The following is a 14,880-nucleotide window of genomic DNA, read 5'->3' on the forward strand; positions in this document are numbered from 1 at the left end:
CTTGCCTCAGATGCTGACCACCACAGAACAGACCAGGGTGAGTTCCTTGGCAACTTCTTGTATAGATCTGAAAGATCAGCTCTGATGACTGCCCTCAAACGGTCACTGAGCTCCGCATCTTCAAGGACTTTCCAAAACTCCTTGAACAACCACTACACTGTGTTTGTTCAAAGGTCAAATGATGTGGGAAGTCCTTCTGTACATGTGTTGCTTTTACTGGTTAATGAATAAAGTTATTTCGGCCAATAGCTTAGCAGAGTAAAGTCAGGCAGGAAATCCAAGCAGAGATAGAGAAAAAGAAGGTGGAGTCAAGTGAGACGCCAGTCAGCCGCCAAGGAAACAAGACATGTAGAAAATGAGGTAATGCTATGGCCACGTGGCAATACACAGACTAATAGAAATGGGTTAAAGTGTAAGAGCTAGGTAGAAATACACCTGAGCTATTGGCCAGTGTTGTAATTAATATAGTTTCTGTGGGATTATTCGGGTCTGGGTGGCTAGGAAACGATAGGGCAGTCTCCATTTACAGTCGAAAGGCTTGCTGATGTTGCAAGCTGTTGCCAATGCTTTATTATCCGTTTTTAACTTGTGTAAGAAAACTGCTCAATGGGTCAGCAAGTAAAAGCACTTGTTGCCAGTCCCAATAACCTGAGCTTAATCCCCCAAACACACATGACTGAAGGAGAGAATCAATGCCCACAAGTTGTCCTTTGACCTCCACATGTATGCTATGGTGCATATAACCTACCCCCAAACAAGTTAAACTTTATGCAACCAAAAATTTCTTTCAAAGAAAATTATTCAAATTTGCTCTTTGTGCAACAAAATTTCCATAGTATAACAGAAATATAAAATAAATAGCAAGTAATAAGTAATTATCAAAAAGACATAAAGGGAGAAACTCATATTAAAACCATGTATAATATAGCCACATTATTAATAATTCGAATATCAAATGGGAAATTTCAACAACGCAAAAAAAAAAAAAACCCAATGACTTTTGCACCAACATAATATACTGACGCTGACCAAATTAAAAAATGAATGCTTACCTGGCTTTAAGCCAGCAGTGAGCTTCACGTCCCTGATTTGGGACTTTTCATGGGATCGAACAGTTACAACCAAACAATACATCTCATTCATTAGGGCAGGAGGCTCATGTCGCAGGTGTACAGAAATGTTTGGGACTCTCGAAATGATCCTTTGAAAAGAAACAGCTCAGTAATCAACTTAAAGAAGTGAAGTAATTCAGGGCAGCTTTTAAAGGAAATAAGACGATCTCCAATGTGTTTTCAAAGCACACTTACATTGTGCTTGCCTGGATTATGATGCTGTCCCAGTGAACCTCATTGTCAGGAAGTTTTGGTCTTCTTTTGAAAGACCTTGCAGCCTGCAGGGCTTCCTGGGCAGACGCAGCATCTCCTCCTCCTCCCTGCCAGCTCAAAACCACACACCGGCCTGACTCACTACCCAGAACCAGGTCCACAGAGGTAATCTGTACAAGGAAGATGAACCAGAAATCCAATCACATGCCTGCTGATCATCGTTCCCTGTCAATGACATCACAGTGAGGACCATCACATCTAAGTTCACCTCGCCATGTGCAGGATGGGAAAGAACAGAACCCTCTCACTCTGGGCAGGTGCTCATTATACCTGGGACATCCAAGTAATGTAGAGATACATATAGACGTGATATATAGGTGTTATTATAGCTATGATGCGTGGATGGACAGATGTGATGTGTGGATGTGTCGACATGCTGCCGGCACTTGACAGACAGACGATCGTGGGTGGACATGGACAGAAATAAGGAAGTACTGCTGACACATTCACGACCTAGTGTCTAACCCACAGGCATTTCTGCTGAAAGTACTTATAGCATTAGTAATGAAATGTTTTTTTTTTGTTTTTTTTTAAATATTTATTTATTTATTATGTATACAATATTCTGTCTGTGTGTATGGCCAGAAGAGGGCACCAGACCCCATTACAGATGGTTGTGAGCCACCATGTGGTTGCTGGGAATTGAACTCAGGACCTTTGGAAGAGCAGGCAATGCTCTTAACCTCTGAGCCATCTCTCCAGCCCGTAATGAAATGTTTTATTAGCTGAATATCACTTTCAAATAAATGCATTACCAAAAGGACTCAACATAAGATCATTAATTATAATGATAGGTTTCCTCAGATACCAAGTAAAAAATAAAATACAGTTATAAGTGTCAGAACATAGCCCAAGAATGGAGTTGTGCTAGGGGAATTCTTAGTGTTTGTGGGAAAACTAGACAAGAGTCTTGTGACCTCGGTTTCTTCAAAACCACAGTATTATTCTTGGATTATGCTTTTGGGCCCCTCCTGGGTATAGTGGATAGGAATGAGTCTCCTAACTGGAGCAGATGGGCTCCAGAGTTTATACAACACAAGGTATTATTTTCATCATACAGCTGCTGATACTATGTCAACCTGTTAAAATAGTTACCTTCATTGTCTTTAGATAGATGCAAGCAGCGATGTTTGAACATTAAAAAGATAAACTATACACAGAGAAACGCTGTCTCAAAAATAAACAAACAAACAAAAGATAAATTCTAAATTAGGTCCTATTATATAAATAAATTTGTTGTATTATATAATACAAATTGTTGAAAACTCTTTAACATCATAGCTATAATAACACCTATATATCACGTCTATACATATCTCTACATTACTTGGATGTCCCAGGTATAATGAGCACCTGCCCAGAGTGAGAGGGTTCTGTTCTTTCCCATCCTGCACGTGGCGAGGTGAACTTAAATGTGATGGTCCTCACTGTGATGTCATTTACTCATTAAAAAATGAGATTGGTCTTATGTAGTAAGAGCAAACAATGCCTAATTACACTACTGAGTGAAAAAAAGCTAGAACTAGAGTATTGTGTATATAATATATAGGAATATATAGAGTATATTCCTATTGTCCCTCAGGCTGGGGGTTGAATCCAGGACCTTGTACATGCTAGGAAGGAATCGTTGTACCACTGAACTACATCCATGGGGCCCAATTCTTTAATTGAATAATTTTAAAGCACATATATGTTGATGAAGAGCATATGGAAGGAAAGCTACTAAACTACCATATTATTGAAATTTTTAACATAAACATACTGCTTTTGTCAGTGAAATTATATTTAAGCAAATTTATAACTAACCTCAATTTTCTTTCCCACATCTTCAGTTTTTGCAACAAATTTGAATGACAATTTTCTTGTTTTGCCAGGAACTAAGCACATCTTTCCTTGAGTCAGATTCTCCAAGACTTCGCTTGCTTTGGACGCTTCTTCTAGTACACAGAACTGGTTGTAGCCCTTGGAAAGAGGTGAGCAGAGTCATGTGCAGGCATCAAACACCCAAGTGATTTGAAGCACATTAGTTCCAGCCCAAATGATCCTGGACTCAGGAGATTACCTACTCAGTGCTCACACCAAGAAAAAAAAAAAACATTTAGTACACACGACTTGACTTCTGGAAGCACTGATTCTCACAGAAAAACAAAAGGTGCATTCCTTGTTACACCAGAGATCACCATCTATCACTCTTTCCTTAAAAACAAAAAAACTTTCCATTACTATTTATGTGAGCCTGTGTGTGTGTGTGCGGGCGTGCATGGGTGCCTCTGTGTGTGTGTGTGTGTAACAGAGTCACCATTCCCATCTGCTAAGAAGCCTAGGAGCTCCTAAGAGCCCCCTCCTCTCACAGTGGACTAATGACCGCCACAGGAAATCCTTATCTACTCTAATTCTCATTTCTGTCTGACGATTATCAAACACCCATTTTCCTTATTTCTTTGTGGTCTACAGCTTGAATTTCAAATAAGATACAATCAGCATACAAGAAGAATTCAAAGTTGATATTGTATTCTACAATGGCATTTTTATTAGTTTTTAACTATGGAAGAAGCTCATGTCTCATATTTAGAAGAAAAATGGACTTGGAGGCAATTCAAGGAAAAGTAATGTAACGGTCCCTGGACTGACCCTCTAATGTCACGCTGAGGATTTCACAATGAAGGAGACCAGAAACAACAGCAACAATCTGTCCCGGAACCTAAGAGTCTTAGCTGCGGAAGACAGTGAGGGCTACGGGAGACACTGCAGTCAGGGGAGGTTTCAGCTAGTCAAAGAAGGCAAACCGCGTCAGACCAAAGCAGCAGCATGCACAGAGCTCCTGCCCCTCATCAGCCTACGCCATCCCTTCTCCCACTCTCTCACCAACCCAGGCTAGCCTACTTGTGCTGCACACATGACCCTGGGCTCGTCCTCGAGCACCCACCCTAGCTCCTTTAGTCGGGGTCTCTCACTGACTCAAGATATCCTCCAGGCTTCCAGGGCCCACTTTTCTCGGCCAACACTGGGTTGTAGGCGCCTGCAGTCATGCACAGATGACTTTGTGTGTGTGCTGGGGATTTGAACTCAGGTCCTCACATGCTTTGACACACTGAAGTATCACCCCAGCCTAGACTTATCTACTGTGAAATGCCCTTGTATCTTAAAGTCTCCATTCCCACAACCAGCATCCTGATCCAATCCTCACACTTTGCAATAGATAGAATTAATGTCTAATTAGTTTCCAAAGCCGGGCGGTGGTGGCGCACGCCTTTAATCCCAGCACTCGGGAGGCAGAGGCAGGCGGATCTCTGTGAGTTCGAGACCAGCCTGGTCTACAAGAGCTAGTTCCAGGACAGGCTCCAAAACCACAGAGAAACCCTGTCTCGAAAAAAAAAAATTAGTTTCCATATCATTTCTTTAAAATAAACTTTCTCAAGTTTCTGTTTTAACAACAGTAAAATAATCAGAAGCAACCTCTGGGTAAGGGCTGGACAGTAAACAAAATGATCTTCAGAAGACCTAGATTTACCTAAATACCTCAATTACAGGGCATTTCTCTAGTCTTATCAATAAGTTTCTACTAAAACAGATAAAATTCATTATCAGAATGAAATATATAAAAATATGCATAAATTTAAAATAAGTGTATTTTATTTTTAACATGTATACATATATAAAACAATCAATAAATACATCTTAAGAGGCTTTATTAATGCACCTGTTTCATTCTTTTTGTTGCTGTTGTTTTTGTTTTTTGTTTGGTTGCTTGGTTTTGAGACAGGGTTTCTCTCTAGTCCTGGAACTAGGTCTTATAGACCAGGCTGACCTTGAACTCACAGAGATCTGCCTGCCTCTGACTGCCAAATGCTGGAATTAAAGGTGTGTGCCACCACCATCCAAAAAATAATTTTTTTTTCCTCCAAAGCTACACAGAGAAACCCTGTCTCGAAAAAAAAAAACTTTTTTTTTTGGCCTGTTTCATTTTCAGAGCCCCCACCCACACCTGTTCTACTAAGGCTGCTATCCTGACTCACCAAGAAATAAATGCACACGTGCTCCTGTTCCTGCATACCGTTTTCTTAGACATGTTCCCAGTCCCATCTTTTTATACTTAATTTGACCTCTCACTTCTTTGTCACAGCTACTGTAATTAGGTTTCCAGTTGAGATGACACCATTTAGCTGCACGGCTTACTGAGAAATCTGCCATTCATTCAGTGTCCCGAAAATTCTTACATTTAATGGGACTGATACACAGTATCTCCTTAGGGTCACAACGAGAAGAATATTATAACTCCCAATAAATGTGCTGGTTAAAGGCTTAATATACTTTCTAGGTGACCAGGAGATGACTATCTATTAAGTAAGCATAAAAATGAATGAGAATAGACTCCAGCACATGACTTTATTATGTTCATATGCATACAGCATAAAAGCGTTGCTTATGTGTGCACAGAAAACACTAGACTGTTCCAGAAGCTAGCAGAGAGGATCCATGGCAGGGCAGGACTGCAGGAGCACATGTTCACTGTGCACCGTGTCCACCTACTCCACTTGATTATAGCAAAAACAAATACATAGTAGCTAAGAAAACAAAAACTAAGTTAGTCATGATGGTGCTCGCCTTTAATCCCAGAACTAGGGAGACAGAGGCAGGCAGAGCTCTGTGAGTTCTAGGCCAGCCTGGTCTATATAGTGAGTTCCAGGACAGGCCAGAGCTATGTAGAAAGACCCTGTCTCAAAAAAACAACAAAAGAATTTGGTTGGAGGCCATTTCAAGCTATATAGTAAGTTTGAAGCCAGCTTGAGTATGAGATCCTGCATCAAACAATAAATAAATACAAAACCAAAAACTGATAATGATAAAACAAATGAAGCAAGTTGATTTATTAACCAATGGTATTCGCAGCAGCTGCGAATACCATTGGTTAATAAACTGTCTTAGGCCTGTGCAGGGCAGACTAGAGGTAGGTGGGGAAAACTAAACTGAATGCTAGGAAAAAGAAGACGACATCAGAAGAAGCCACGTAGCCACTCCCAGAAACAGACATGCCGGAACTTCACCTGGTAGGCCACAGCCTTGTAGCGATACACAGATTAATGGATATGGGTTAATTTAAGATGAGTTAGCCAGAAATAATAGCTTAAGCTTTTGGCCGAACAGTATTGCAAATATTATGGTTTCTGTGTGATTATTTTGGGGCTGAGCAGACAGGAACAAACAAGTGGCCTCTTAAAACAGCAAATAATTCTAAAAGTTAGACTATCTTCACACTGAATATATCTTATTTGAAATTAAGGTTACACATTATAAAAACTAAGAATAGTATTCTTGTCTTTCTTAAACCTGAAAAGAAAATAAAAATTAAGAGCAGGAAAAACATTTTGGAAGTGCAAGACATTTGGAAATGCAAGTACATTTATTTTTAAATAAGCCTTGCCAAAAGTCAGTTGATAACTATAAAACCAGTAAGATCTAAAATTTACTAAACTCGTGTTACACAGCTTACTGAGAGCTACACTGACATGTACGTACACACATGCACACACACACACACACATGCACACAGAAACACATCAAGTGATACACTACCTGATTATTGAAGCTGACACAGAGCTTGGAAAACCTAATGGGGTGTGGACAGTCAGCCTTCAGATAAACATCAAACTGAACAGGAACATCCACGTGAAAACTCGGAGCGTGAAACTTGGCTTTGCATTGTACTAGAAATGAAACAAGAAGAGCAGAGTCAGGCAGGGCCAGGCACTCAGCATACACTGCCCTGGGAGTTCCCTACAGAAACAGCTCATCTGCAGTCTTACTGCCGTCTTGCTTACAGTGTTCTACAGAGGGCAGCTGTTCAGCAAACACAGACACAACTCTCTCTGATTAAGAAACCAAGGGTAAATAAAAATATAAAAAAAACTCTTGCTGTTTTTTGTGTGTTTGTTTTGAGACAGGCTTTCTCTGTGTAGGCCTGGCTGTCCTGGAACTCACTCACTCTGTATACCAGGCAGGCCTCAAACTCAGAGATCCACCTGCCCCTGCTTCCTGAATGCTAGGATTAAAGGTGTGTACCACCATTGCCCAGCTCCATAAACATTTTTAATTTTTTTTTGGTTTTTCGAGACAGGGTTTCTCTGTGGTTTTGGAGCCTGTCCTGGAACCAGCTCTTGTAGACCAGGCTGGTCTCGAACTCACAGAGATCCGCCTGCCTCTGCCTCCCCAGTGCTGGGATTAAAGGCGTGCGCCACCAGAAATGTTTAGCCGGGCGGTGGTGGCTAAATTTGTTTTTTTTTTTTTTTTTTTTTTTTTTTTTTTTTTTTTTTTGGTTTTTTCGAGACAGGGTTTCTCTGTAGCTTTGGAACCTGTCCTGGAACTAGCTCTTGTAGACCAGGCTGGTCTCGAACTCACAGAGATCCGCCTGCCTCTGCCTCCCAAGTGCTGGGATTAAAGGCGTGCGCCACCATCGCCCGGCTTGGTGGCTAAATTTGAATTTACTTTTTTTTAAGTGGGTCACCCTAACAAACGCATACATCAAATTGTTCTATTATAGTGTTATTAATATGTAAGCCTATGGTTGCAACCACTTTGGGTTCACATATTAAATATCCACATTATGATTCACAGCAGCAGCAAAATTACAATTATGAAGTAGCAACAACAATAATTTTATGGCTGGGGTCACTTCAACCTGAGCAGTTGTATTAAAGGGCTGCACTATCCAGAAGGGTGAGAACCCTGATGTCAACTATGTTGTTACACATATAGCATAGTTTTTTAAAAAGAAAAAAGATAAAACTGGAAAATGCTCTTCCTCGTGGTGCTTTAAAGTAATAATGAATTAGACAAAGGCCTTCATCATTCATGTATTTATTCAATAAATACTTGTTTAACTTAAAGTATTTGCTAGCTTATTGCTATGACACTGAGGAGAAGAATAATTCATTCCTCTGACCACCTGTCATATTGACTGTTCTGCCTCTATCCACTGCAGACAAAGGGTTCTCTAGACACTGTGGGTGTTGCTTACACACCAAATGGCACAAAGTCCTGTACGCCTATTGTGAAAACATTGCTTCCAGCCAGGGAGACCCGGTCAGCCCACAGCTTCTGCGCAGTCTTCTTAGCTAAGTCATCACAGTCAGGCTCAGGGTCAGGGCTTTCATTCTGCAATGACAATTCCAAATTTGCACGATCAGCTGAGGAAAAGTACATACAGATGCAGGTCTGTGTACACTTTTACAAAGTGCACATGCCGTACACCTCCGTCAAAGAATTATCTACCCACCATTAAAACGTTCATGAGGTTCTTTTCTATCCGAGACTTCTGGTCATCTTTCAGAGTTGAAGCTGAGATGGGAAAAGAAAGCAGAATGGTAAGGCAGGCAGCTCAGTCCGTCCCCCTACTTGTGGGGTTCAGGCCACTACGAACTGCCCAAGGGTGCCAAGAACTGGGTCACCTCTTCAGTCCTGCTAAAATGTTGTTGATGTGTGGACCTCCTTTGAGACAAGGCTGCTCATTGGCCTGGAGGTCACCAACTATGACCGATTAGTCAGCAAGCCCCAGTCTTCCTGTGTCCACAGCCCCAGCAGTGGGCTTAGACACACGGGCCACCATGCCTGGCATACACATGGGTGCTGGCAGTTGAAACTGGGCAAGCACTTTACCAACTTAAGATAGTTTTGAGTCAATACTTCTAAGATGACTAAGCTCAGTGAATTTCATATAATAAAAGTACTTTTTTTGCTTGTTTGTTTTGAGACAGAGTCTTTATGTGAGCCTGGCTGTCCTCAGACTCACTCTGTAGACCAGACTGGCCTTGAACTCAGGAGATCCACACGTCTCTGCCTCCTGGGAATAAAGGTGTGCACCACCACGTCCAGCACAAAAGTACTTCCAAATACCTGACAATAAACCATCATTCCAACTTAAAAAATATTAATGATGCAAGCAATTGCATCGTTACCTCTTCCAAGGAGTTCTAGAGAATAAGTAATGTAATCCTTCAACTGGGCCATGAGGTAGGAACACTTGAGGGCTGTTGTCAGTATGGAGGTGAGCAGAGTCCACCACCCTTCGCTCCGATAGTCACACATGACGTAATCCAGCAGCCTAAGAGAGGGAGGAAGACGGGCTCTCCAGAGGGTGGAAAGGCCTCCGAGAGCTCCATGTGCTTTTCTCACGACGTAAACACACAAGTCCTACTGGGACGCCTCAGCAGCTACTGTTCACATCTGGCTACAGCTGAGGTTACCTAAAAACTTAACCAATTATGTAGCAGAGGACACTTGAGAAGATATCTCATAACTGGAATTAAATAAAAATAGGCACAGTAATGTAATCCTGCAATGTAAGCGTCTATTCCAGTTACATTGTAAGGCAATCAGTACTTGTGAAAATAAACAGTAAATCTGACTCACTTCAGAGCTTTGGTATAGTCCTTGGCATAGTAATACTCCTCTCCCATCTGAACCACTGCAAAGGAAAAGAAGGCTTAAGAAACTGAGCACTCCTCCGAGCAGCACAGGGAGGGGTGTGCTGGGTACGTACTGAGGTGGCTTTTCATCCGGGGACACTTGTACTTCTTGAACTGTGCGACAGCATTGCTCAGAAGAGTGATTACTATTTCCTGTTGGGACAGAAAAGGCGTGGGGCGTTGGAGTCAAAACCGTCTCCTGTTTTACTAGAATAGTGCCCACGTGGTTTATACTGGGGCCGGGGAGCAACTCACAGAGTGGACAACACTTCTTTCCTTCAGCTGAATGGCGAGAATGCCCACTTTCTCTTTGTCGGGGTCAGAAAGATCAAAGCCTATGTACGACAAGAAGCAACCCATCTTAGCTCACTGAACAGAACTCTTCACACAAACTCCTGGAGCAAACTCCTGGAGCCTTCACCAGAACAGAGTGCATTTAAGACTGCGAACATTCTGGAATCTTAAAGATTCTCAGAGGCAGCTTTATTATCATGGAGAGTTCTTGGAGTCTCTGTTCTGAGAGAACGTTCCTAACCCTGGTGTTCTCTTCCCAGCTGCCGAGCGTTCTCCCGTCACACCGTCACGTTCTGTGGACAACTGAAGCGTGTGACTCATAGCACCTAAGGTGCCACTGCCACAGATGCTGCCCAGTCAAATGTGCGCTGAATGCAAAAAGATGAACACAAACTCTTTTTAAGGCAATACATGGTAATGCCATTTTAAAATGTTAAATAAAATCACCAAAGTTAAAATGCTTAAATACTCAAATGTTTTAGTCACATCAATGCCTTTAACTCTAAGTTACTCTAATATATGATGAAAGAAACCATTCTAAAAACTAAGAGCACAAATCTTAAAATGAACCAACAAGCAAACAAAAACCAGACTAGGAAAGCACATTTTAAAAGAAGTTTAAAAAGCATATCTATGAATTTGAATATAGTTTCCCTGGCTCCATTGCCATTAAACAGTAGGAGAGCTGTCTGTCTGTCTGTCTGAGGATGAAAGGAAAAGAAGAAAAATTACTTACTTAGGATTCCTTGCCTCCAGGGTCTCTGTCCATAGAAGTCAAGAACACCTGTTTGTGTTTCTAAGGGATCAGGACTGGGGTACATCACAGAGGCCTGCAATCCAAAAAACAGAGCTAAGGAAGAGCTTATGGAATTCATCCCAAACTAACTCTCGGCCAATCTTTGACCAAATAAAGAAATATCCATAAATATAAGCATCAAAAACCTGTCTAAAAGCACCATTATACATATTTTAACATGCTTTACTAACATTTGGAAATCCTATAAACCTGAAGTAGGTGTGGTGGTGTGTGCCGCTGATCCTAGCACTCGGGCAGAAGCAGGCGGATCTCTGGGAGTTCAAGCCCAGCCTGGTCTATAGAGCTAGTTCTAGGACAGTCAGGGCTACACAGAGAGACCCTGTCTCAAAAAACAAAAACAAGAGAGAGAGAGAGAGAGAGAGAAATCATTGGTTGTGATGCTGACTTCACTCACAAATCATCGACATTATATGGAGTCCTGACAAAAAGAGCCATTTTTTCTCATTATTACTTCTGTATTAATTCTGGTATTGGTGGAAAGGATATTTTCTGGCACTAGAAAGAACATATTTACAATTCCTTTTCTCTTTTGTGTATCTAAAACCAAATGTAATATAATTACATTACTGAGAAATTCTAAAACACCCAAAGGAAAAAGATAAAATTCCAAATTACTAATCTCCTGCCACTTGTTAAGATACACGTAATTCTCTACTGCAGCACAAAACCTTAGTTGTAACCAATCAGCATCATTTGTCAAGCTACTTTTTCCATTTAAATATGTTCTGTCCATATCACTTTAACACTAAATTTTTCTAAACATTTGCCTTCTCGTGCTTCCCTGCTGTTACATATATTAATAAAGTCTTTATAATATTCCTATTTTACAGGACTGGAGAGGTGGCTCAACAGTTTAAGAGCACTGGCTGCTCTTTCAGAGAACCAGGGTTCAAACCCCAGTACCCACAGCTCACAACTGTCTAAAACTCTAGTTCCAGGGCATCTGGCACCCTCAAACAGACACACATGAAGGCAAAACACCAATGCACATAAAAGTAAATAAATCTTTTAAAAAAAGAATTCCTATTTTACATTGCAACCAATAAGCCTATGAGAACATCATAACTAAAGGTTGGTACTGACCCTTCAGATCCATCATCCTACTTCTGAAAAGGAAATTCTGTGTCAAGAGATTATGCCTAGCTTTAAAGCTCCTCAATTTACTTTCTATTCTATTGACTCGAACTTGTTAATGCCCCAGTCGACATATTCTTTACAAAACCAAGTTTAAATCATCTATTGAAATACTATATTTAAATCACAATAAGACAAATTTTAAAAATTTAATACATGCAAAACCTGCTCAAGCAAGTTTAAAAGTAGAATACCTGGGTTAAAACTAAAAAGTCAAAATAATTTAAAAGATATTCAAAGACAAAGGGGGAAAAAAATCAATACTCTGAGCCCTAGCTTCTCTGAAGGAAAGGTTAGTGTCCTGAGTGCAAGGTGATGCGGGCCAGGACTTACATCATGATTACAGAGGGCTTTGGCGTGCTGTTTCCGCTCCTGCGCATAGTAAGCTGCCTGCTGATAGTAGAAACCAGGGTTCTGCGTCTGAATAGCTGTCAACCCCAACTTAATGGCTTCATCAAATAAATCTCCAAAGGCCTGGAATCTTAAAGAAAACAAACCAAGGAATGAAAAGAATGGATAGTAAAGGGAAGGAAAAGCAGCTTACTTCTAATAGAATTCATTCTGGAAACCGTAAGCTCAGCACACTGTATAATGTACAGCAGTGATAAGTTACAAATACAGTTCTTTGTTTACGTTATCTGTGATAACTCAAGCCCATGACTACATCATTCAGACCTTAACATCGGCCTCACTCTGGGCACTGTCTGGATTAGTAACTCCAGTAATTAGTAATGGGGGAGGCCCCATCCCTGTTGGGAGAGCCACTCCTGAGCAGGTGCTCCTGGATGGGTAATAAATGGGCTGAGCAAGTCATGAGGAGCAAGCCAGTAAGCAGAGTTCCTCTCCGGTCGCTGCTTCAGTTCCTGCCTTGAGTTTCTGCCTCCTCCCTGCCCCCCCCCCCCCCGACTTCCCTCATTGATTCCTGAGACCTGGAAGTGTCAGATGAAATAAAGCCTCTCCTCCCCAAGCTGTCTTTAGTCATGGTGTTTTATCACAGCAACGGAAACCTTAACTCTAAGACAGACAGTAAGCTCTATGAAGCAGGAATTTTTTTTTTTTTTTTTTTGGTTTTTCGAGACAGGGTTTCTCTGTGGTTTTGGAGCCTGTCCTGAAACTAGCTCTTGTAGACCAGGCTGGCCTCGAACTCACAGAGCTCCGCCTGCCTCTGCCTCCCGAGTGCTGGGATTAAAGGCGTGCGCCACCACCGCCCGGCTCTGAAGCAGGAATTTTGTTTTGTGCTTTCCTATATTTTCAGGATACAAACACAAAGTGGAAATCCAATAAATACATGCTGAATGCAAAAATGGTACCATAAACTATCTGACTTACATTAAGAAATCATACCAATCAATACATATTATTCCTGGATACACACCTGGGGCATTCTACTAAAGCCCTATTTAATAAGGAAAAAAAAACCCACCAAATTTTGTATACAGCCAAAGCCTTTGCTAACGTCATCTCTTCAAATCTGACACTATTTTTAAACTATTAAGAAAGTGCAACTTCAACATACTGTTTAGACATCCACGCAGCATGCTCAAACGCCAGCTCTGCACTTCCAATCTTTTTCTTACACAAGTCAATGTGCTTCCGAAACTGAGCAATTGCATCCAATGGGGTGTTGTGCTGAAAACACAGCCTACAAATCTGGAGGGAAATGTAAAAGTCAATCTCCAAATAAGGGAGAAGCCTAAAGACACATTCATACACACTGAAAATATGCAAATGCTAGGACTAACTTTAAAAGAGCACACAATCTCAGCCTTTACTCCTATGGAACGTGGTTCTCATTACAACACTTTGAGAAATGAAGAAATAACTCAGTACACTGAATCTGTCCTATGCCTTAGAAAAGCTTTCCAAAATATGGAGTTTTAAAAAATTATAACCAAGGAAGAACATAACATGAGCTGTAATATTTCCAATGGGAATTTATAAAGGAGAGACTGACTTTGAGCATTAGAATTGTCAGGAAATTAAACATTTCTCCTGCATAATCAAGGGTTAGTTGCCTACACATCACCGAGGGCTACAGAAAATTTCAAAATGTCTTTTCCCTGGAACACTAAACACACATAGTTCCCAAATGGTACAATCCACATGAGCTGGTGGTAAACAGAAATCCAACAGAAATAAAGCCTAAATTTACTTCCATAAGCTTAGAACAACTTTTAATTTATTGTTTAGGTACAAAGAAATACATAAAAATCTGTGTATATGTGTGTGGTATGCATGTACCTGTGTGCACATGTGGAGGCTAGAAGACTCCATAGTACCTTGCTCTATCACTGTCCGTTTTACTTAGGAGAGCAGTCTCTCACTGAACCTAGAAGACTCCATAGTACCTTGCTCTATCACTGTCTGTTTTACTTAGGAGAGCAGTCTCTCACTGAGCCTGAAGCTCACAATTACAGCCACACTAGGCACCCAGTGAGCTCCAGGACCTGCCTGTGGGCCCCACCCATCCCACCCCACTCAGTGCTGGAGTTATAGGTATATGCCCCCACATCCAGCTTTTACGTGGGTTCTAGGGGTCCAAACTGAAACCCTCATGATTGCGCAGCAGGCACTTTACCCACCTGTGTCCTTCAGTCATTTCATTTTTGTTTTCGGAGGTAATCAGCATTTATCACATGGCCAGTACAATCTACAGACAGGCAAGTGTCTGAGTATTCACATTTACAAACTAGGAACCATGTGGCACCAGGATTACTATGCTGAGTTACACCTTACTTTATCTATCTAATCCTAAATATGAGAGTTGGTTTTTGTCAGCGTGACACAA

General features: G+C 41.2%; 1 protein-coding gene across 3 annotated transcripts in view; it reads right to left on the minus strand.

The window, feature by feature from the left end:
* Positions 1-14,880, minus strand: part of Trappc11 (trafficking protein particle complex subunit 11) — a 42,007-nt gene that overhangs the window by 16,098 nt on the left and 11,029 nt on the right. For all 3 annotated transcript variants that reach the window (XM_041673667.1, XM_041673666.1, XM_041673665.1), the window contains exons 9-21: positions 13,609-13,742; positions 12,426-12,573; positions 10,878-10,971; positions 10,103-10,182; positions 9,922-10,000; positions 9,792-9,846; positions 9,338-9,483; positions 8,659-8,720; positions 8,405-8,537; positions 6,960-7,090; positions 3,192-3,347; positions 1,308-1,495; positions 1,053-1,201 (exon numbers count right to left, since the gene is read on the minus strand). In XM_041673667.1, coding sequence (XP_041529601.1) covers positions 1,053-1,201; positions 1,308-1,495; positions 3,192-3,347; positions 6,960-7,090; positions 8,405-8,537; positions 8,659-8,720; positions 9,338-9,483; positions 9,792-9,846; positions 9,922-10,000; positions 10,103-10,182; positions 10,878-10,971; positions 12,426-12,573; positions 13,609-13,742 — 1,555 coding nt within the window. The remainder of the gene's footprint in view (positions 1-1,052; positions 1,202-1,307; positions 1,496-3,191; positions 3,348-6,959; positions 7,091-8,404; positions 8,538-8,658; positions 8,721-9,337; positions 9,484-9,791; positions 9,847-9,921; positions 10,001-10,102; positions 10,183-10,877; positions 10,972-12,425; positions 12,574-13,608; positions 13,743-14,880) is intronic.

The sequence above is a fragment of the Microtus oregoni genome, unplaced genomic scaffold (assembly GCF_018167655.1).
Source record: "Microtus oregoni isolate MIOR12 unplaced genomic scaffold, Mior012 000024F_ref0000369, whole genome shotgun sequence".
Taxonomy (NCBI): Eukaryota; Metazoa; Chordata; class Mammalia; order Rodentia; family Cricetidae; genus Microtus; species Microtus oregoni.